Source organism: Pongo abelii, chromosome 1 (assembly GCF_028885655.2).
Source record: "Pongo abelii isolate AG06213 chromosome 1, NHGRI_mPonAbe1-v2.0_pri, whole genome shotgun sequence".
Taxonomy (NCBI): Eukaryota; Metazoa; Chordata; class Mammalia; order Primates; family Hominidae; genus Pongo; species Pongo abelii.
In genome coordinates this window covers 132,908,094-132,932,892 of record NC_071985.2, presented here as the reverse complement: position 1 = coordinate 132,932,892, position 24,799 = coordinate 132,908,094, and the positions used below count along the sequence as shown (strand labels likewise).

General features: G+C 36.4%; 1 protein-coding gene and 1 non-coding gene across 9 annotated transcripts in view; one reads left to right on the top strand and one right to left on the bottom strand.

The window, feature by feature from the left end:
* The window catches only part of SLC35A3 (solute carrier family 35 member A3), a 56,323-nt gene that overhangs the window by 25,652 nt on the left and 5,872 nt on the right, over nt 1-24,799 (top strand). For 4 of the 8 annotated variants that reach the window (XR_010138056.1, XR_008513335.2, XM_024236812.3 and 1 more), the window contains exons 3-7: nt 3,563-3,717; nt 11,156-11,278; nt 15,474-15,642; nt 19,386-19,504; nt 21,464-21,597. Coding sequence is in view for 6 of the 8 variants with exons in the window: in XM_024236812.3 (XP_024092580.1) it covers nt 3,563-3,717; nt 11,156-11,278; nt 15,474-15,642; nt 19,386-19,504; nt 21,464-21,597 (700 nt within the window). In the remaining 2 variants the exon portion in view is untranslated. The remainder of the gene's footprint in view (nt 1-3,562; nt 3,718-11,155; nt 11,279-15,473; nt 15,643-19,385; nt 19,505-21,463; nt 21,598-24,799) is intronic. The other 4 variants (XM_063718383.1, XM_054530814.1, XM_024236814.3 and 1 more) reach the window with 2 other exon arrangements.
* On the bottom strand, nt 4,939-5,042 carry LOC112130933 (U6 spliceosomal RNA). Its single transcript, XR_002913104.1, has one exon. It is a non-coding gene; the product is annotated as a U6 spliceosomal RNA (small nuclear RNA).

Sequence of the window (24,799 nt, the reverse complement as noted above, 5' to 3'; positions counted from 1 at the left end):
GTCAGTTTACATTTTGCTTTAAAGTCGAGGATTGAATGAGATAACCAAGTGTATACTAGAAGAGGAGAAGGCCAAAGGCTGAGCTCTGTTGCATTCCCAATATTTAGAGGTCAGATTCCACAGGAGGAATCAGCAAAAGAAGACAGAAGCAAAATAGAAAGATAAATGGAAACGTAATAGCCAAGTTGAGATGGTAGTGTTTTTGCTGCCAAAGTATAGATGAGCAGAAGTATTCACTGCATTTAACATTGTGGAGCCAAAGATATCTTTGACGCAAATAGTTGCATTGTAGGGAGATGTGGTGAAAATGTGGTAAAACCAACTTTCAGTGAACCAAAGCATCTATAGACACACCATACAGAAAAACAGATTCCAGGTGGATTAAAGATTGACATTTAAAAAGCAAAACTTTATGACCTTACTATTGTGAATGATTTCAAACAACATACAAAAGGTACAAATAAGACATAAAGGAAAAAATAGATAATTTAGGGTATATTAAATTGAAAAACATCTGTAAATCAAATCAAGTAAGAAGACAAGTCACAAATTAAGAGAAGATATTTGTATCACTTGTAACCACCAATAATTAATATCCAGAATTACAATTACTCCTACAACTCAATCAGAGTTAATAGAAACTTAATAGAAAAGGGGGCAAAGGATATAAATAGGTAATTCACAGAAGAAGAAACCTGTATGGCGGATAAATATATAAAAAGATGCTCAACTTCACTAGCAATCAAGGAAATCAGATTAAAACCACAGGACAGAATTTCACTGCCCTCAAATTGGCAAAAATAAAAAGTCTTAATACCAGGAATTGGTGATTATTTAAAAATTGAATTTAAAAATTAAAAAATAATCAGGTTTAGTGCACACCTATAGCCCCAGTTACTTGGGAGGCTGAGGCAGGAGGATTGCTTAAGCTCAGGAGTTGGGATCTAGCCTGGGCAACATAGCGAGACCCTCATCTCTAAAAATAAAATAACATAAAATTAAGGTAATATTTTAGTTTTCTTTTCTGGTAAAACTAAGAAAAAAACCTTTTGGTAACTTTTATCTTACTTAAGAATTTTTCAACTATTATTTTGTGTTGAAGAGACGGTGAGTACCAGGTAGCAATTTTAAAGTTTTTTTTATTTCAAAAAACTTTTCATAATCAAAGTTTTCCTATTTTATATATAGAGAAAAAATTGTCTAAAGTATCATTATTGGTAAATAATTCTAGGGTTCCTTCAAATTAGAATAATTAGAATAATTCTAGGCTCCTTAGAACCCTAATTATAGGGTTCCTTAGAATTTCTCATTTTTTTGAGGAGTTTATGTATACATCTCTAAAGGATCTTTGGCCATTTTTCATGACTGATACCATAAGATTGGCCAGCTCAAAGTTCATTTTCAGTCCGTTTCTCCCTTTCTTGACTCTAACGTGGAGGAAATAAAGGAAAAGACTTCCCGGCTTCCTTGCAGCTATGGGTAGTTATGCAACACAATTCTGTTCAATGAGAACCAAGAAGATACCTGCTAAGCTGCTGTTTCCTCTCCTTTTTTTGCTGCCTGAAACAAGAACTAGACATGCAGCAGTACTTTGATGATCTTGTTGCAATAATCACGTAGACAGCAGATGAAAATCATGAAGATTAAAAAGCCAAAATATATACAGTTATATATGTTTTATATATAGTTATATATATATATTTATATGGATCTTAGAATAGTGCTTAGTTGATATTATCACATACCAGGCACATTTTGGTTTCCAAAAATTGGACGTGTATTAAGATCTTATATATATATATATATATTTTTATATATATATATATTTATATTTATTTATTTATTTATTTTACCATCCAGGAATTTTCTCAAGGTTATATTGCAGAAATTTTTAAAGCCTGTTATTCTACTCTAATGCAGTTATTTTGTTTTTCTGCTACGGCTTTTTTTCTAAGTATGCCTCTCTTGGACGTAATTTTAATAATTTGCAATATGAAGAGACACAGGCTTAATTTGTAGCAGCATTGTATTAACAGGAAAGAGAGAATCCTGCTGTCTTCTTGATAATCCAACTGAACTTAGAATATTGATTTCAGCCTGTTTATCGCCAGAATGGGCTGCAGTGGTTAGAGGATTTCCAACATAGATACTGGAAGGTCTTTAAAAGATAATGCTGTATGAGAGATTCATGCAACCAAGAAGGGGTTGGTTCCTCATAACTCTGAAATCCTCTGGCCCCAGCTTTCTCTTTTTTTCCTCTCCTGGTTGATGGCACCTAGACCCATTAGTGGCACCACTTTGAGTTTTCTTCAGTCTCAATGTTGCAGTCAGGGTGGGAGAAGTGGAAGAACAAGCCTTCTTCCAGACCACTGGTTGGCAGCCTGTGCCACAGCTAATCTGGTTTGTTTTCAAGCCAGTGACAGTCACTTTTTTTTTTTTTTTTTTTTTGAGATGGGGATCTTGTTCTTTTGCTCAGGCTGAAGTGCAGTTATGCAGTCATAGCTTGCTGCTACTTCAAACTCCTGGGCTCAGTTGATCCTCCTGCCTCAGCCTCCTGGATAGCTGGGACTACAGGTGCATGCCACAACACCCAGCTAATTAAAAACTTTTTTCTTTTTCTTTCTTTTTTTTTTTTAGAGACAGGTTCTCATTATGTTGATCAAGCTGGTCTTGAACTCCTGGCCTCAAGCAATCCTCTCACTTTGACCTCCCAAGATGCTGGCATTACAGACAGGAGCCACCGTGCCCAGCCTGACAGTCACTTTTAGGAGTGGGTTCATTTGCTTCCAGCATCCACCTTCCCACTTTTCTTAGAGTCCTTTGTCCACCCCAGGGACTTTTCTCCTCCTTTCACAGCTAGACACTTTGGCACCCTTTGCAACTTGCTTGGTGCAGGGTTGCCACAAACTTTCAATTTGGAAGAAAATGCAATATTTGAAAAGTGTAATAAAATGAAGCATAATTAAACGAGGTATGCTTACAGAGAGAGAGTGCCTGGGTCCCTGAGTCTGTATAAAAGCTTTAAATCTGGACTCACCCTATGTGAGACAAATCCCTATGGGTTGAACTAGTATTAGTTGGGTTTTCTGTTGTTTGCAACCAAACCCATTCCCTAACTGATTTACCTTCTTTTTATGATTAAAATCTTCACAATTACTAATTGGCATGAATGGCTGATGATAAACAAAATGCACAAAATACAAGTTTTTATAACATTGCTATAATAAACTAAGAATACTTGGTTGACAAATTAAAACTTTGAGCTTTTGGCTGTCATAAATTTGTGTTTGTATGTGTTTGTATATATACATATATGTAGATATATATAAGATAAATTTGATTATATATCAGAATAAAAGAATATAAGGTTTCTTAATACATTACTTTATAATATTTAACATTTAAAAAATCAGCATCATAAAGATATATTTTAGTCCTAAAAGTATCTTGACATGTAGCTCAATTTTCTTTTTCTATGGGTGAGGAAATTGAGATCTTGAGAGCAGATATGTAACTTATTCAGAGTTACTTAATTACTGATTTTTCTCATATTATTTTCTAGAATGTAGTCTAAGAGCACTGAATCGAGTACTACATGATGAAATTCTTAATAAACCTATGGAAACACTTAAACTTGCTATTCCATCAGGGATCTATACTCTTCAGAATAATTTGCTATATGTGGCACTATCAAATCTAGATGCAGCTACTTATCAGGTACTTAAAATACATTTCTTTCTTTTTTAAAAAAACTTTTTTCTTATACATAATAATTGTATATATTTATGGGGTACATGTGATATTTTGATACATGCATCCAATGTGTAATGATCAAATCAGGGTATTTAGGATATTCATCTCCGCAAACATTTATCATTTCTTTGTGTTGGGGACATTTCAGATCTTCTAGTTATTTTGAAATTTTGAGTGAATTATTGTTAACCATAGTCACCTTACTGTGCTAACACTAGAACTTATTCCTTCTATCTAACTCAATTTTTGTACCCATTAACCAATCTCTCTTTATTCCTCTCCCTGCCCTTGTATCTTTCCTATCCTCTGGTAGCTATCATTCTGCTCTCTACCTCCATGAGAACCCCCCAACTTTTTTTTTTTTTTTTTTTTAGCTTCCACATGTGAGTGAAAATACAATATTTGTCTTTCTGTGCCTGGGTTGTTTCACTTAACATAATGACCTTTAGTTGCATCCATGTTGTTGCAAATGCCAGGATCTTATTCTTGTTATATCTGAATAGTATTTCTTTATGCATTTATCCATTGATGGACACTTAGGTTAAGTTCATATCTTAGCTATTGTGAACAATGCTGCAATAAATACAGGGCTAGAGATATCCTTTTGATATACTGATTTCCTTTCCTTTGGATAAATACCCAGTAGTGGGATTGCTGGATTGTCTGGTAGTTCTATTTTAAGTTTTTTGAGAATGCTTTGTACTGTTTTCCATAGAGGCTGTACTAATTTACATTCTCAGCAGCAGTGTACAAGAGCTCCTTTTTCTCCACATACTCACTAGCACTGGTTATTTTTTTGTCTTTTTGATAATAGCTATTCTAACAGGGGGCAGGATGATATGTCACTGTGGTCTTGATTTGCATTTCCCTGATGACTAGTGATGTTGAGCATTTTTCCATATACCTGTTGGCTATTTGTATGTCTTCTTTTGAGAAATGTTTGTTGAGGTCCTTTGCCCACTTTTTAATGGGATTATTTGTTCTTATGCTCTGGAGTTCTTTATATATTATGGATGTTAGTTTCTTGTCACATGATTAGTGCAAATATTTTCTCCCACTCTACAGATTGTCTCTGTATTTTTTTCTTTGCTTTGCAGAAGCTTTTTAGTTTAATATAGTTCCATTATTCTATTTTTGTTTTCATTGCCTATGCTTTTTTTCTTATGTATTTATTTGCGTATCTTTTAAAATATGGAACACTTCACGAATTTGTTTGTCATCCTTATGCAGGGGCCATGCTAATCTCTGTATAATTCCAATTTTAGTATATGTGCTGCTGAAGCAAGCACTGCCTGTGCTTTTGAAATAACAGCCATAAAATCTGTCCTGACCAATGTCCTGAAACATTTCTCCTCTATTTTCTTCTAGTAGTAGTTTTATAGTTTTGAGTCTTATGTTTAAGTCTTTAATCCATTTTGAGTTTTTTTTTTAATATGGTGAGAGATGGGATCTAGTGTCATTTTTCTTCATATTCATATCCAATTTTCTCAGCATCATTTATTGAAGAGGGTGTCCTTTTTCTAATGCATGCTCCTGGCACCTTCGTCAAAAATCAGTTGGCTATAAACACGTAAATGTATTTTGGGGTTCTCTATTTTGTTCCATTGGTCTTTGTGCCTGTTATTAAACAAATTCCATGCTATTTTGGTTACTATAGCCTTGTAGTATATTTTGAAGTCATAGTGTGATGCCTCTAGCTTTGTTCTTTTTGCTCAGGGTTGCTTTGGCTATTATTCAGGGTCTTTGTGGTTCCATATGAATTTTAGGATTGTTTTTTCTGTTTCTGTGAAGAGTGTCATTGGTATTTTGATGGGGATTGTCCTGAATCCGAAGATCGCTTTTGGTAATATGGTGATTTTAACAATATTAATTCTTTTAATCCACAAGCATGGGATATCTTCCCATTTGTATCCTCTTCCATTTCTTTCATCCGTGTTTTGTAGTTTTTCTTGTAGAGATCTTTTACTTCCTTGGTGAAATTTATTCCTAGATTTTTTTTTGTAGCTATTGGAAATAAGGTTGCTTTCTTTATTTCTTTTTCAGCTAGCTTGTTATTGGTTTATAGAAATGCTACTGATTTTTGTATGTTGATTTTGTATCCTGAAACAACTGAATTTGTTTATCAGCTCTAAGAGTTTTTTTAATGGAATCTTTAGGGTCCTCTCTATATAAGATCATGTCATTTGCAAAGAGGGACAATTTGACTTCCTCTTTTCTAGTTTGGATGCCTTTTATTTCTCTCTTTTGCCCGATTTTGTTCCAGTTTTTAAAGGAAAGCCTTCCAGCTTTTCCACATTCAGTATGATATTAGTTGTGTGTTTGTCATATATGGCCTTTATTATGTTGATATGTTCCTAGGAGTATTTTAAATTTTATCAAATGCTTTTTCTGCATCTATTGAGATGATCATAAGGTTTTTATTCTTCATTCTGTTGATGTGATGTATTACATTTATTGATTTTGCATATATGTTAAACCATCTTTGCATCCTTGGGATAAATCCTACTTGATTATGGTAAACAATCTTTTTTATGTGCTGTTGGAATCGATTTGCAAGTATTAATATTTGATTCAGGAGTTTTGGGTTCTCTATTGTTCTATTCAGGAATATTCAACTATAGTTTTCTTTTTTGCTGTGTGCTTGTCTGGTTGTGATATCAGGGTAATGCTGGCCTCACAGGATGAGTTAGGAAGAATTCCCTTCATTTGATTTTTTTGGAATACTTTGAGGAGAACTGGTGTTAGTTCTTCTTTAAAAGTTCAGTAGAATTCAGAAGTGAAGCTGTCCAGTCCTGGACTTTTCTTTTCTGGGAGGCTTTTTAAGTGCTAATTGAATCTTGTTACTTGTTATTGTTCTGTTTAGGTTTTTAATGTCTTCTTTGTTCAATCTTGGTAGGTTGTATGAGTCCAGGAATCTATCCATTTCTTGTAGGTTTTTCGATTTGCTAGTATATAGTTGTTCATAATAGTCTCAATGATCCTGTGTATTTCTGTGGTGTCGTCTGTACTGTCTCCTTTTTTGTTTATGATTTTATTTGGGTCTTTCCTATTTTTTTCTTGGTTAGTCTAGTTTGTAGTTTATTGATTTTACTTATCTTTTCACGAAACCAATTTTTCTTTTATTTCATCCTTTGTATTTTCGTTTAGTTTCTATTTCATTTAGTTCTGCCCTGATCTTTTGTTGTTGTTGTTGTTTGTTTGAGACATTCTCACTTTGTTGCCCACACTGGAGTGCCATGGCGCAGTCTTAGCTTACTGCAACCTCAACCTCCTGGGCTCAAGAAATCCTCCCGCCTCAGCCTCCTGAATAGCTGAGAATATAGGCATGTGCTACCATGCCGGTTAAATTTTTTTTTTTTTTTTTTTGTAGAGACAGGGTCTTATTATGTTGCCCAGGTTGGTCTTGAACTTCTGGCCGCAAGTAATCCTCCCGCCTGGCCTCCCAAGGTGCTGAGATTATAGCTATGAGCCACCGTGCCTGGCCTGCCCATTTTTATTATTTCTTTCCTTCTTTTAGTTTTGGGTTTGGTTTGTTCTTGCTTTTCTAGCTTCTCGAGGTATATTAGGTTGTTTATGTGAATCTTTCTAATTTTTCGATGTAGGCATTTATTGCTGTAAACTTCCCTTTTGTCACTGCTTTTGCTGTATCTCATAGGTTTTGGTATGTTGCGTTTCAATTTATATTTGTTTTATTTTTCTAGGCTGGGCACAGTGGCTCACGCCTGTAATCCCAGCATGTCGGGAGGCCAAGGCGGGTGGATCACCTGAAGTCAGGAGTTTCAGACCAGCCTGGCCAACATGGTGAAACACTGTCTCTACTAAAAATACAAAAATTAGCCAAGCATGGTGGCAGGTACCTGTAATCTCAGCTACTCAGGAGGCTGATGTAGGAGAATTGCTTGAACCCAGGAGGCGGAGGTTGCCGTGAGCTGAGATCACACCATTGCACTCCAGCCTGGGCAACAAGATCGAAACTCCATCTCAAAAAAAAGAAAAGGAAAAAAAGAAAATTTTCTATTTTTTGTCTGAGAAGATACTTGATATGACTTCAACTTTTAAAGATTTGTTGAGACTTACAGCCTAATATATATTCTATTCTGGAGAATGCTGCATGTGCTGATGAGAAGCATGTGCATTCCGCAACTGTTAGATGAAGTGTTTTGTGAATGTCTGGGAGTTCCATTAGGTATAAAGTGTCGTTTAAATCCTCTAATGTTTCTTTTGTTGATTTTCTTTCTAGATGATATATGCGCAAAACTGAGAGTGGGGTTGTGAAGTCCCCAATTGTTACTGTATTGGAGTCTATCTCTCTCTTTAGAGCTACTAATATTTTCTTAATATATCTAGGTGCTGCAGTGTTGGGTGCATATATATTTAGAATTGCTCTATAGTCTTGTTGAATTGATCCCTTTATCATGATATAATTACCTCTTTGTCTGTTTCTGAAGTTTTTGACCTAAAGTCTATTTTACAGAAGTATAGCTATTTCTGCTCATTTTTGGTTTCTGTTTGCATGGAATATCTCTCTATCCCTTTACTTTCAGTCTATGTTTGTCTTTACAGGTGAACTGCATTTCTTGTAGGTAGTGTGTAGTTAACGTATGGTTTTTTAAATCCATTTTGCCAGTCCATATCTTTTATGTGGGAAATTTAATTTATTTACATTCACAGTTATTATTGATACATGGGGATTATTCCTGTCATTTTGTCAGTTGTTTTCTGGTTGGTTTTCTGTAGTGTTAATGTTTGACTCCTTTCTCTTTGTCATTTGTGTGTCTGGTTTTCCAGTGAATTTTATACTTTCATGTGTTTTTATCATGGTAGATACTGGCTTTCAAGTGCAGGACTCCTGTAAGCACTTTTTTTGTTTGTTTTTGAGGCAAGGTCTGGCTCTATCACCCAGGCTGGAGTGCAGGGGCACAGTCTCGGTTCACTGCAACTTCTGCCTCCCAGGCTCAAGCCATCTTCCCTCAGCCTCCCAAGTAGCTGGGACTACCCGTGCACACCACCATGCCTGGATAACTTTCGTATTTTTTTAGAGATGAGATTTTGTCATGTTTCCCAGGGCTGGTCTTAAACTCCTGAGCTCAAGAGATCTGCCCGCCTCGGCTTCCTGAAGCGTTGTGATTACAGGCACCTGGCCTAAGCATTTCTTATACGGCTGGTTTAGTGGTGATGAATTTTGTCAGTTTTTCCTTATCTAGGAAAGACTTTATCTCTCATTTTATTTTTAAAAAATTTATTTACCTATTTTTTAATTTAAAAAAATTTATTTCTATTTATTTTTTATTTTTTATTTTCTAAAAGACAGATGTCTTGCTATGCTTCCTAGGCTGGAGTACAGTGGCTGTTCACAGGCACAGTTATGGTGCACTGCAGTATCAAATTCCTGGGCTCAACCTGTCCTCCTGCCTCATCCTTCCAGGTAGCTAGACCACAGTCGCACTCTACCATGCCTGTGCACGCCACCACGCCCTGCTAATTTTTGTATTTTTAGTAGAGACGGGGTTTCATCATGTTGGCCAGGCTGGTCTCAAACTCCTGACCTCAAGTGATCTGCCCACCTCGGCCTCCCAAAATGCTGGGATTACAGGCATGAGCCTCCATACCCAGCCTGCATTCATTTTTTAACAATAGTTTCACTGTGTATGGTATTTTTATCTCGCAGTTTTTCTTTCTTTCAGCACTTTGAATATATCATCTAATTCTCTCCTGGCCTATAATGTTTCTCTTAAAAAATCTGCTGCTAAGACTGATGGAGATTCCCTTATATGTAACTTGATGCTTGTCTCTTGCTGTTTTTAGGGTTCTCTCTTTGTCTTTTGACTTTTGGTAGTTTGACTATAATGTACTTTGGTGAAGATCTTTTTGGGTTGACTCTATTTAGGCTTTTTCACTCTTTTTTCTCTTTTTTTAATGTGACTGGCTTATTTCAAAAGACCTGACTTCAAGTTCAGAAATTCTTTATTCTGTTTCATCTAGTCTAACATTGAAGCTCTTTATTGGATTTTTTATTTCATTTATTGAATTTTTTAGTTGTATGATTTTTGTTTAGTTCTTTTTTATGATATCTCTTTGTTGAATACCTCATTTAGATGATGAATTGTTCTCCTATTTTGTTTATATTGTCTGCTTGTGTTCTCTTATATCTCACTAAACTTTGTAGATATCATTATGTTGAATTCTTTTCAGGCCTTTCATATTTTCTTTTCATTGGAATGTGTTACTGGAGAATTATTGTGTCCCTTTGGAGGTGTCATATTTTCTTGCTTTCTCATGTTTCTTGTGTACTTATATTGATATCTATGCATCTGGTATAACAATAGCTTCTTCCAGTTTTGTAGACAGCTTTCACAGGGAAAGACATTTTCCTACAGATATATGCATAATGTTGGTTGGGTAGGGTGCTTTGGCTTTGATCCTGGGTGGGTGCAGTAATGTATAGTCTCTATGTGATTTATTTGGCTATAATCAATGTCAGTGGGGTCTGTCTGGTTCCTTAGTTGCTTTGACTGAAGTTATTAGTGGAGGCTGTGGCAAGGCTTTGCTGGGGATGGGGATGCCAGGCAGGGTCCAGTGGTGGCAGTGGTGGACCAGGTATGCTGGTTCTTGGGTCCCCAAGAGGTGTATGCAGATACTAGCAGTGGTGGGTCCAGGTGGCTGGTCCTTGGGCCTCCCAGCAGCTTGTTTTAGTGCTGCTGGAGGCAGCAGTGGGCTGGGCAGGCAGGTGGGTCTTCCAGTTCTTGAGTGGCATGTGTGGCATTGGCAGTAGCAGGAGCAGCAGTAGGCCAATCTTGGGTCCCCAAGCAGTGTACATGAGTGCCAGTGGTGAAAGCATAGGGCTGGGCAATCCAATTTTCAGGCCTCAGTTTGTGTGCATGGGTGGGTGCCAGCAGTGGTAGCAACAGGTTGTGCAGGTCAGTCGCTAGCCCCCAGGAGGCATGCGTGGGCGGTAGACAGAGCAGGCTCGTTTTCAAGTCCCTGGAGGCCTGTGCAAGCAGTGGTGGGTGGGACAGGCTTGTCCTCAGGCCCCTGGATGGTCTGCGCAGGTGCTGTCTGTGGCAGGTGGGACAGGTTGATACCCAGGCCCCTAGATTGCATGCGTGTGTATCTGCAAGAGTGGCAGTGGCTGTGGAGATAATTTTGTCTTTGCTTGCATGTTGCAACCTAATTTACAATAAGAAGGTTCAATTCATTTTGCATTATTGCCTAAAGTGTCCAGAGCTCTCTGGTACATAGTACAGATTCCTGAGACTGGCATTAACTGAAGCTTTAGATTCCAGTTCCCAGCCAGATGCAACCACCAGGATGCTGCCATAGTCCTTAAAATACCTTTCTAATAGTACTCTTAAGGAACAAACAAACAAACAAACATTAATAATATTACTCTTTTCTTTTTCAGGTCACGTATCAGTTGAAAATTCTTACAACAGCATTATTTTCTGTGTCTATGCTTAGTAAAAAATTGGGTGTATACCAGTGGCTGTCCCTAGTAATTTTGATGACAGGAGTTGCTTTTGTACAGGTAACTATTCAAGATAAGTATATATTTTTATCTTTATCGTGGTTTCAAAACCTTATTTATTTTGTGTGGAGAAATATGGTTCTATTGATTGTTGAAACCAACAAATGTTTTTCCCCACAACTAACATATGTTTTGAGGGCATCCTTTGTGTGACATACTACTTTGGGAGTGTAAGTAATACAGAGGAATTAATCAAAATAAAATTATATTACCTACAGAAGTGAACATTCTAATTAGGGAAATAAGACACTGCATTTTAAAGAAAGTTGATTTTTGCTGGTTATCTGTAGCATTTGAGATTATTAGCCACTCCCTTTTATTTTCTATTGACTTCACAATACCATTTTTTCCTGGTTCTTTTATCTTTCTAATGATTCCTTATCGGTTTTCTTCATATGGATCTTTTCTGTGAGACTCCCTTTAAATACTGGGATTGCTTGCAGGTTTGTTATTTCTTCTAAGTTATATCTTTATTTTTGGAGATTTCATCTATTCTTGGGGGGGGTTAATTTTAATTTTTTTTAAAAAATTTATATAGTGACGGGGTCTCACTATGTTTCCCAGGCTAGTCTTAAACTTCCGGGCTGAAGTGATCATCCTGCCTCAGCCTCCCAAAGTGTTAAATGTGAGCCACTGCACCTGGCCTTATTATTTATTATGATGATTATTATTTTTAGTCCTCAGTGATACTTGTTCTGATGGAAGGTTTTATTAATACTTATATCTTGATAATTCCTCAGTTCATGCCATCACTTTCCCTGAAGTGTGGAATTTATATCATAAATAAATTTTTAATTTTTTTTTTTTTTGAGGTGGAGTCTTGCTCTGTCCCAGGCTGGAAGGCAGTGGTACAATCTCAGCTCACTGCAACCTCCACCTCCTGGGTTCAAGCAATTCTCCTGCCTCAGCCTTCCAAGTAGCTGGGATTACAGGTGCCTGCCACCATGCCCGGCTAATTTTTTGTATTTTTAGTAAAGATGGGCTTTCACTGTGTTGGCCAGGCTGGTCTCGAACTCCTGACCTCCTGATCCACCCGCCTCAGCCTCCTAAAGTGCTGGGATTACAGGCGTAAGCCACTGCACCCAGCCTAATATTTTTAATATTTATTTTAAATGAATATTACAAAAGTATAAGTGGCATATCAAATTCATATTTTCATAAATATTGCTTAGGGTAAGCTAAAGTAGGCATTGTTTCAAACAGTAAGGTATTTTAAATTAGAAAGTTATTAATAGTTCAGGTGGAACATAAGTTTGACAAAACCATGAAAATGATAGGCAAATAACTGAAGCTTCAGGAACACAGACCTATAGGATAAAGCTCAGAGTGATTAGTGTGACACACTGGACCTTCTGAAATGTACCTACAGTTCTAGACTCATTTCTGCTGCTGCATACTTCACACTCTGAATTGCTACAACTGAGCTGCTTGTAGGGGCTATTTTGCACAGCTGAGCATTTATTCATTCTTTCTCTTGTGCCTACAATGCCTTCTCCCCTTTCTTTGCCTGGCTAACTCCTACCTTTAAGACTCAGCTCAGTCTTAAAGTCTGCCTCTACCAGAATATCTTCTTAACATCACAGGCATAACATTTAAACATTTATGCCTTCTATGCCTTCTTCTCTACCACCATAGTACTTTGTACATACCTTTTCCAAAGTACTTATAGTTAAATGCTCATTTATATGTCTGTTTACCCCTACAACTTAAGTTCCTAGAAGGCAGCAGCTGTGTTTCACTGCTCCTTCCATTCATAGTGCCTAATTAGCAAGACTTAAACAAATGATTTTTTTTTTACATGATGGTTGTCAACTGATTCTATATCCTGTAAGTACAGATGACTCCTGGGAAATCTTCAGGGATGATATTGGAGTTAAATTAGGTGTTGAAAGGTAATAATTATAATGAAATTTGCATACTGAGTACTTATGTGCCAGGTGCCCACTTGGTACTTATCCTGTATAATCTCATGTTATACACAACTGTTTAAAGTAGATATTATTCTTCTCAACTTACAAAAGAGTTATTGAAGCTCAGATAGGTTAATGAAATTGCTTATGATCCCAATCTAGTAGTGGCAGAGCCAGAACCAAATCTCCTTAAAACTTTTCACTATTTGTGTTTCAGTAGGTTGGAAACAGCAGAAAAAGCATTACATAAAAGGTATGTTAAAAAAAATACAGATGTTGATCGGTGGATAAGCACAAGATAAGTTAAGAAGTGGTAATAGTCTTCTTTGATTGGAACAAATAATTGACAAAGATATGGTGAGAGATGAAATTACAAAATACAGATTGGTCCTAGATTATATGTGGTCTTCAGTATTGAACCAGGAGCTTAGGCTTAACTGCTTTTGGCTGTAAGGCCTCACTGGAGAGTTGGAAGGGAGAGTGGCATATCAGAGAAATCCTATAGGCATGCAGGGCAGATTGGTGGGGAGAAAGACTGAAGGAATGGAGAGGAGTTAGAAAGCATGACAGGGACCTAAACTGTCAGGTTAATGGGATTGGAATGTCCCACAGCAGTGATGTAAGAGTTGTTCCAAGGGAAGAATCAGTGTGAGTGTTAGACCAATAAATATCATAGAGAATGGAGAGCAAGGAGATTAAGAAACTTAAGTTTGAATGGTGGCATTTTTAATAGATATAAAGGTATCAAAAGGTATGTTTGCTTTGAAGAGGAATGGGTACATTTTAATCATATTGGCCTTGAGGAGATAAGTTTCTGGATAGCAGCAACTGAAAATCTTGGACTTGAGCTCAGAAGAGATGTCAGTGCTTCTGTGAATCAGCTCTCCAGGGTAGAGGGGATTCCTATAAACTATGCTGTAGAACTACACTGTCCAATAGGGTAGCCACAAGCCGTATGTAGCTATTTAAATTTAATTAGTTAAAATTAAATTAAAATTTCAGTTCCTTGGTCACACTACCCACATTTCAAGTGCTCAGAGCCACTTAAATATAGTGATGACCCTATTGAGGGTGAAGATGCAGAACATTTCCATCATCCAAAGAGTCAGTTGACTAGAATAAGTATAGATTGGAGGAGAGAACACGGAAAAGAGCAGGTCGTTTCAAGAGGTAAGGAATGAATAGTCAGTAGTGTTAATTCTGTGGTGAAGGCAAGCTGAATAGAGAATGAACAATTTTATTATTAAAAAGTAGTTAACATATTGATTGAAAAGTCTTTGGTCGCTATGAAAAGTACAGTTTCAGAAGGAAAAATGGCTTTAAGAAGTCCAGTTAGGTTGGGCAGGGTGGCTCACACCCACAATCCTAGCACTTTGGGAGGCCAAGGCAGGCAAATTGCTTGAGCCCAGGAGTTTGAGACCATCCTGGGCAACATGGCAGAACCCTGTCTCTACAAAAAATACAGAAATTAGCTGGGTGTGGTTGTGTGCACCTGTAGTCCCAGCTACTGGGGAGGCTAAGGTGGATCACCTGAGCCCAGGGAGGTTGAGGCTGCAGTGAGCTGTTATCAGGCACTGCACTCCAGCCTGGGTGACAAAGTGAGACCATGTCTCAAAGAAAGAAGTCTAGCTAGTAGAAGATCAAACTGAAGAGGGAAGAAATAGATGCAAAAGAAAATTTAACAGTAGTTACAGGGTATCAGTTGATTAGATTAAGGGTACCATCTAAGCCATAGGGTACCATCCCTGGTGGAATGATCCTGGAGTCCCTTCCAACACATTTTGTTTCCAGTGTCTTGTACTCAGAGTTTTCCTTCCCTGTCTGATGGACTGTCTTTTCCTGACAGTGTTTGGGGTTCACCTCCCAACAGCTTCCCTTTATTATGCTTGATTTAGAACACACTTTCCAGCTGATCTCTACTTTTGCTGACACAGCAGAGGGGATGTGAGATTCTCATTCTTTCTTCTGCCTGTATTTGAGATGGTGCTTTTTAATAAATTAAACTTCAAGGAATTATCTCAAGGTAACATTGGTCTCTGTAATAGATGAAATGTAAAATATTTATTATTTCTAAGGTACTTTTTGAAATTATAAGTTAGTAATATATTATCCCTGTGAGGAAAAAAATAAAATGATTGTAAGGTTTTATGTTAAAAGCTCTCCTTTGCAATCCCAAAAATGATATTGGTTGCATTTTTAAGTTATGGTCTAAGAGTGGGCTCTCAATATGTTTATGTAAAATGTTATAGGAATTAAACTTCAATTTTATTTTTCTTCTTATTTAGTGGCCCTCAGATTCTCAGCTTGATTCTAAGGAACTTTCAGCTGGTTCTCAATTTGTAGGACTCATGGCAGTTCTCACAGCATGTTTTTCAAGTGGCTTTGCTGGGGTTTACTTTGAGAAAATCTTAAAAGAAACAAAACAATCAGTGTGGATAAGAAATATTCAGCTTGGTAAGTTTTAAATGTTTTCTAATATTATTTTAAAAATGATTATATTGTTATATTTAAAGATTTCTATATATCTTTAAATAAATGAGCCTTGCATAAAATCTGCTATTGATCCAAATATCTGGCAATGTTCTTGTCTTTTAAAACATTTTATTTTATTTTATTATTTATTTATTTATTTTTTTTTTGAGACAGAGTCTCGCTCTGTCGCCCAGGCTGGAGTGCAGTGGTGCAATCTTGGCTCACTGCAAGCTCCGCCTCCCGGGTTCACGCTGTTCTCCTGTCTCAGCCTCCCGAGTAGCTGGGACTACAGGCACCTGCCACCACGCCTGGCTAATTTTTTGTATTTTTAGTAGAGATGGGGTTTCACCGTGTTAGCCAGGATGGTCTCGATCTCCTGACCTTGTGATCTGCCCACCTCGGCCTCCCAAAGTGCTGGGATTACAGGCGTGAGCCACCGTGCCCGGCCAAACATTTTGTTTTAAATGAACGCCTTTTATTTAAGAATATGAAAAACTTAGATCTGTGACATAAAGACCAGCCTGGCCAACATGATGAAACCCCATCTCTACTAAAAATACAAAAAATTAGCCAGGTATGGTGGCGCGCGCCTGTAATCCCGGCTAATCTGGAGGCTGAGGCAGGACAATCGCTTGAACCTGGGAGGCGGAGGTTGCAGTGAGCCAAGAATAAAGTGTCTTACGTATAGTGAGCACTAAAAATGTCAACTATTTATATAAATATACAATATCAGAGAAAAAGAAAGAAATAAGGTTTGTGTGAGTTGCCTAAACTTTTATTAAATTGTAAGATAAAAATGGAAGACAAGTCAGAATTCATGATTCTAATGTGCTTCATGAATTTCTTATTTGGTGACTTCATAAGCTCCAATGCTCATAGAAAAAAAAAGATAACAGACTTAACGTTTTGAAAGGATAATTAAATAATTGCCTATCACAATTCAAAATTATAAGAACAAATTAAAACAATGTAATAGCATTTTTCAAACATCAAATTGTCAAAGATTAACATGATAAGATCCAATTTTAGCCAGAGAATAGAGAACCAGGAACTCTATTACCTATTGTTCCTAGGAGTATAGATTGATATAACCATGTTGGATTTCAATTTGGGAATATTTGCCAAAATTTTAAGTATGTGTAGGCTGTAATGTTAGAATTTCAAGTCTGGATAAGAATCTATCCTATAAAAGCACAAAGATAGATGTCCAGGATTATTGTTTCAGCCATTGGTTACAATTCTAAAAAACAGAAAACATTTAGAGGACTGGTTAAATAAATTATCGATATAATACATAGTATAGTGATTAAGATCACTTTCTCTCCTGAGCCCATGATTTACCAGTAGTGTGAGCTTGGGCAAGTTATGTAACCTCTCTGTGCTTCAGTTTCTTCATCTATAAAATAGACACCTACCTCATAGTGTTGTATGTGAGTTAACATACATGAAGCACTTAGAATAATTCCTGTTACATGCTGATACATACATATTTGCTATTATAATCCATACAAAGGAATATTATGCAACTGTTAGAATGCAGTAGATCTGTTCATACTGACATGTATATATCCTTCTATAATGTATACTTTTTTAGTAATTACAAAGTCTTTTATAAATTAAAAAACTTCACTAGGTGTGGTGGCTTGGGCTTCTAATCCCAGATAATTGGGAGGCTGAGATGGGAGGATTGCTTGAGAACCAGGAGTTTTGAGACCTGAGCAACATAGTGAGACCCTGTTTCTTAAAAAAAAAATATATATATATAAGGCTGGATGCAGTGGCTCACGCCTGTAATCCCAGCATTTTGAGAGGCCAAGGCAGGTGGATTGTTTGAGCTTAGTTATTGGAGACCAGCCTGAGCAATACTACAAAACTCTGTACAAAAAAAAAAAAAAAAAATTAGCCAGGTGTGGTAGCGTGTGCCTGTAGTCCAAGCTGCTTGGGAGGCTGAGGTGGGAGGATTGCTTGAGTCCAAGAAGTCGAGGCTGCAGTGAGTTGTGATTGTGCCTCTGCACTCCAGCCTGCTAAGTGACAGAGTGAAATCCTGTCTCAAAATATACATATACATATATATATATGTTATATATAAAACTCTTCTGATGATATTTTATATATGTGTGTGTATATATATACACACACATACATATTTTATATATATGTAATACCGTCATATAAAATACCATCAGGTGTGTTTTTGTAATTATATGCCAGCATTAATTTCATGTTTGAAATTAGACATTAAAAGGATAGAGCTGACTTAAATGGAATTTTAGAGCATTTCACATCCTTTTCACTTCCTTTCTATTGTGGAATACTTTGATTAGTTATGACTTCATTTTTAAAAATTGCTTTACCCTTGCACTCCTTAACTGCATATATTTCAAAGGTGACCCATAAGAAGTGGTCCCTGTAAGCATGAATTTCTTTATTTATAGCCTAGCAATGCTTCTGGGAATCTTTTATTCCAATAGTCATGTGATAGAATATGTTTCTGAGGTGAGATTCAACATGAACAAGGCAGTTTCTGCTCTCACCAGGTTAACTTTCTCTAACAGTGAAACTTCAGTAACACAGAATCTAATGATTTTTATGACTATTTCTTAGCTGTGATTTTTTGGATATTAGTTATTATTAGTTATACTTTCAAAAAAACCTTTCATTTATTTATTTATTTTTTTAGAGACAGTCTCGCTGTTTTGCTCAGACGGGAATGCAGTGGTAGAATCATAGCTCACTGTAACCTCAAACTTACGGGCTCAAGTGATTGTTCCACCTCAGCCACCTGAGTAGCTAGGACTACGGGCATGCACCACCACACCTAGCTAATTTAAAAATTTTTTGTAGAGTTGGAGTCTTGCTATGTTGCCTGGGTGGGTCTTAAACTCCTGGGGTCAAGTGATTCTCCTGCTTTGGCCTTCCAAAGTGCTGGGATTTCAGGCGTGAGGCACTGTGCCCACTCTCAAAACTTCTTAATAAGGAAAAATATTGTACCCCCTGCCTGAGCTTTTATATTTGTATGTATCCATGTGAATATATGAAAAATCTAGATCTAGCAAGAGGAAGATGGAAGAACAATGACATATTCCAAATGTGAGCAATTTGCACATATTTGAATGGGCTAGCCATGTAATCATCTAATTTGTGCATTGTATTATTTTAGTGCTCCAAAGTTGATAATGTCTGTTATTTTTTGTATTCTATGTCTTTGTCTTTTTACATTTGTATGTCTTTGTCTTGTAGTCATAATATAGTACAAAGTATACTTTTGTTAAGTATACAAAACCAAGTAAAAATTTTAGAAAGTAATCTAATTTTGGCTGGGCGCGTGACTCACGCCTGTAATCCCAGCACTTTGGGAGGCCGAGGCAGGTGGATCACGAGGTCAGGAGATCGAGACCATCCTGGCTAACACAGTGAAACCCCGTCTCTACTAAAAATACAAAAAATTAGCCGGGCATGGTGGCACGCACCTGTAGTCCCAGGTACTCGGGGGGCTGAGGCAGGAGAATTGCTTAAACCTGGGAGGCAGAGGTTGCAGTAAGCCAAGATTGCGCCACTGCACTGCAGCCTGGGCAACAGAGCAAGACTCCGTCTCAAAAAAGAAAGTAATCTAATTTTATCAAAAAGAAAAAGTTAAGTATAAAATTATTTGGAATATCAGTGGAAAAAATATATCTTTTCAGACAAACTAAATGATATATCATGTAGATTTTACTTTTTTTTAGGTTTCTTTGGAAGTATATTTGGATTAATGGGTGTATACATTTATGATGGAGAACTGGTATCAAAGAATGGATTTTTTCAGGGATATAACCGACTGACCTGGATAGTAGTTGTTCTTCAGGTAAAGCATTTAAAGTCTTAGATTTAATGCTAATAAACCCTATTTTAATATAAAGAATCAAAGTAGCTCCTGATATACTGATGTGAGGGGAAAAGGTCCCTCCTGTTAGCGCTCTCGTATCTAGTTTATTCAAGGAAGTGAAAATAGAAGTGATCTTAATGCTGTAATGAAATCTTATTTTGAGAAGGGGTCTTTAATGAACTTTGTGGTATTTAAATGTAACATAATGAAAATACAAGTTTAAGAATAAAAGAGTTGAAGCTAAAGGCAAATATAACTTTTGATTTTTCTACAAGTCTTACCATTGTAGAGGAAGTCTGGGTCAGCCATTAAGACCCAGGAAGCAGATCTAGATATTTAATTCTGTGACAGTTCATAGCCTCATATTGTAGTTACATATTGGAAAACGTCTGTCAAATTCAGTTTATATATAGCTTGGAATTGTTCAAGGGTTGAGTAATTAATTACATCTTTAAAAAATACATATGGAGAATTCTAGAGGATATAAAAATGAAGATACAAGTCACTATCCTTAGAGCCTCCTATTCTTCTAGAGATATTTGAAGCCTAAGAAGCAAGGCTCCAGAAAGGAAGGTGAAGATGGCAAAAGATAGTTGTGTTTTAAAAGCAGGTAGGATATACTTCTATTTTTTTTTTTTTTTCTTTTTGAGACGGAGGCTAGCTCTGTTGCCCAGGCTGGAGTGCAGTGGCGTGATCTTGGCTCACTGCAAGCTCCGCCTCCCAGGTTCATGCCATTCTCCTGCCTCAGCCTCCCAAGTAGCTGGGACTACAGGCGCCCGCCACCAAGCCTGGCTAATTTTTTATATTTTTAGTAGAGATGGGGTTTCACTGTGTTAGCCAGGATGGTTTCGATCTCCTGGCCTTGTGATCCGCCCGCCTCGGCCTCCCAAAGTGCTGGGATTACAGGCGTGAGCCACCTCACCCGGCCCAGATACTTCTGTTTTTAAGATAGCAGAAAAGGAAACAAGGATAAGTGAAAATTTGAAAAAAATAATTAAGAGAAAATTTGAAGCGGAGATAGGGTGAGTCAAGAGAGTTTACGTATGATGTATCTTATTCCAGCAAAGAGAAGAAGCCCCCTTCCCTTAAAAAGGGGCTGAAGATATGAGAAAAATAAAAAATGTTTGGTATAACTGGTATGAAGGATTCAATAGGGAGTAAATAGATGAATGACAACATTGCCAAGAAATATTGGGACTGAAACATTAATTTGTAGTAAGCTCAATTGGCATAATTTATGACTTTCTCTAAATAAAGCTTCCATCATAGAAGAGGTGTTTTGGAAGTTGTTACAGTAGGTAACCTAGATTTGGAAAATGATAAGTAGTCTTTGGCAGAAAGCAAAACTGTGTAGTATAGTAAAACCTCATTATTAAAGTAGCCACAATTGGGAATTTGAGAGGGATTAGGTAGAAAGTTCTTTCTACATTCTTAAAGAAAAAGCACAATTAAAACTGTGCTTTAGAAAACTTAATGTGACAGTAATGAGAGGTGGATTTGAAAGGGGAGAAACTATAGGAAAAAAGCCAAATTAAGGGGCTGTTGAAAGGCTATAAATTGACTCTGATTACTAATTTTACTCAAAAGTAAAAATATTTCACTTAAGTGACCAGTCCTCTCACATTTGTCCAAACAAGTGATGTTTAATTACTAAATTGGATAATGATAGACATTTTATTTGTAATATGGTCAAAGTCCATTATAACAAACTGCAGATTGTCCTGGTAGTTACTTTTATTAAATGCCTTTTGAAATAAGAGGGCTATTGAACAAAACCTATAAGTCTATTCGTTGTAAGAGATGTTTAAAATAAATCCCTTACTATAATGGGATTGAATTTATAGGACAAAAGCTTAAAGCTTTATTAAATACTTAAATTGTTTTGAAATGCAGTTTTATATGTGTGTTTTAAAAAATATTTTTTTAAAACTTCTGCAGGCACTTGGAGGCCTTGTAATAGCTGCTGTTATTAAGTATGCAGATAATATTTTAAAAGGATTTGCAACCTCTTTATCGATAATATTATCAACATTGATCTCCTATTTTTGGCTTCAAGATTTTGTGCCAACCAGGTAAAATATTCTTTTCTATTTTTTTAAATCCCCAAAAGTATATAGAAAAATTAGAATTCTTTGTAAGGTGATCTGATAAATTTGAAGAATTATATAATTTTAAAAATTTATTTAACTATGTTTTAAAAATATTTCAAATTAAATTCATGAAAGAAAGTCTTCTCCTGAAAAGTTTTTTATACAAATTTGGTTGGCCAGAATTTTCCCAATAAATAGATGTGAATATTTTCCCTGCAAATTAAAAAAGTGATATAGAAAAGTTAATAAGTCATATAAAGTCATAAAAATAAGTCATGTAATGACATTTTTAAAATACGGAATTTACATGACTTCCTTGAAGAAGATAGTTTATATAGAGAATGTGGCTCATGAGGAAACTCAATTAGGTGGTAGCAGGAAAAGCAATCTGGAAAGGAATTGCAGGAGGAGTTATGGGTGAGGAAGGAGACCCAGGACTCTGTAGTTTTATGGATGCTAAGGGAGGAGATAGCATCAGGAAAAATTGAGTGTAATGAATATCCATTACAGACAGCATTGAAAATTCTAGTTTTTTGTTTAATTTATAATCCCAGACTAGTGGGATTATATTTTAATTGTTTCCAGGACAACACTCTTGGTTTTCCTCCAACTTTACTCCTTTCCTGATTTTCTCAACCTCTAAACTTTGGAATCTCCCAAGGATCTTTTATTTATTTATTACTTTATTATTTATATGTTCATATTTTTGAGACAGGATCTCAGTTTGTCACCCAGGTTGCAGTGCACTGGCACGATCATAGCTCACTGCAGCTTCAAACTTCTGGGCTCAAGCAATCCTCCTGCCTCAGCCTCCCGGGTAGCTGGGACTACAGATGTGCTTTGTTGCCCGGGCTGATCTTGAACTCCTTACCTCAAGCAATCTTCCCACCTCTGCCTCTCAGAGTGCTGGGATTATAGGCATATGCCACTTTGCTGAACTCATTTGTGTTTTTGAGAGTGAAATAGGATTATGGATGGAATTTGGCACTATAAAAATATAATATCCTTTTTATATTTTTATATTGAATGTTGATGGTTTTCTTTTCTAGCAATCTAGACAATAGGTCTGGAACATACATGTTGAGATCTGTAGTTCTTATGAGACAAAAATTTAAAAGCATTTCTGTTTTCAGCTTGGTATGGAAATGAATCACTTAGCTAGTGAGACTAGACGAACAATGAACACTTGTTTCTTAATTTTGTAATCTTAATCGTATTCCCTGTTCACATGATGAGGAAATCATATGCTTTAATGTACTTTGAGAATGTTTGCACCTTGCAGATGTTTACATTTTACTTTTAAAAGCATACCTTTTTTTTTTTAAAAAAAAATGAACCTTATGTAAGGCCGAGGTAATTAAATCTTTGAATTATGCAGAGAATAAACAAATAAATGAACAAGCAAACCAACAGAGGGACGAAAGAGTAGTAGTTTGGCAATGAGATGTATGTCTGCCTATAAATTCATGTTTCTGAGGAAGTATATAAGGTTTGTTGGGTTGAAGATAGAAAGAGAAAAGACAATGATACTGCCATTATTGAATGAATGAATGAATATTTTGAGAATATGCTCAGGACACTAAGCCAGATGGAGAAGATGGATTCTTTTTCCTAAAATAGATAACTAAGCCATCTATCTTTATGCATCTTACCTTTGTGGAGAATACATTTTCAGTAATAAATCTAGTGACATTTTCTCAATCTTCATTCAATTCTATCCTAAATGTAATAATATATTTGCCTTTAGCCTCATTCCACCTCCTGAAACTGGGTTTTTGTTTGTTTGTTTGGCTTCTCTGAAATGGTATGCCTATACTTGCCTTTCTGATTGTCCCTTTGGTAGTTTGTCAATCCTTGCTCACTCTCTTGGCCATCTCATCCACTGCCATGTCATATCTGTCTTCTCTAGGAAGATAAGTTCAGATTTCACCTAAACTCTAGATCTCTTTATTCTATTGACTGTTAGACATCTCTACTGATACAATATCACTATTACCCATTTCCCTAAATTATTTTTCTTGTGCTTGTTATTTTGCTTATTGGTGTTACCATTCTTCCATTTAGGGTTGCTTATTCTTTTATCAAAAGTTTATTAAGTGTCTACTATGTGCCTGCTGGCCACTGTGCTAGCTCCTGGAAAAGGAGTGCATGAATGAGACACAATTTCTTGTCTTCAAGATCATCAAGGTTTGGTGACCATCAAGTGATTGGAAAGACAGATGTGAATAATTATAACAGTATGATCAATGCAACAATGGAAGTATACATATAATAATTCTGTTAGAGGGGGCTCAAATCCTTGAAGTGATCATTACATTCTGATAGTTTTTTCCTAATATATTTTTTTTCTGAGACAATTTTCTCTCTCAGAACCATCTAAAAATTGCTGGCTTGAGAAACAGGTGTTTCCTGACATTATTAGGTATTCAAGTAGATCCTGCTAAAGATATTATAGAAAGGATTCCTGCAGTGGATACAAAGGTAGACCATAAAATCTTTCAGTTGAGCATGAACTTTCAGTCCATGCCATTCCAAAGTTCCAGAAAGCTAAGAATAGTTCATAATGACTAGTGAAGACAGTGTCTAGTAATTAATAATTACCAATATTAATGTGGTAGCAATTTCTTCAAGATACGTTATAGGATGTTTTATATTATCCTAATAACCTTATATGTATAACTGCATTCAAATCTTTTGAAGAGTTAACCATTTGCATCAAGTCAAATCTAGTTATTAATCGTAACAGATAATTACTGAGCTCCCTATATATGCTAGGCACTGTGGCTACCACAGTGAATGAAGAGCACATGGTTGAGCAGGGGAGTGGACTTGTAAATAATGCATCATTTAATGACAGCGTGCTAAGTGTTATGCTAGGGTAGTTCTGCCTAGGGGAGTGAGTCTTGGAGACATTAGACCTGAATTATTATGAATAAGCATTTTCTAAGAAGCAAAGAAACTGTGGACAGAGGGAATAGTATCTCTAAAGACACTGTCAAGAAAGTGTATGTTGTGTTCACTGAGTGGAGTGGCTGAATTATAGATTGGGTGTCATGAAGTGGGAAGGATGAGTTTGGAGGGACCATATTATGAAGGGCCTTTTAATAATGATTAGTAATTATTTTTCGTTTACAGACAATTAAAAAACAGGAGCATGGCTTTGGACTATTAGTAGAAACTTTAA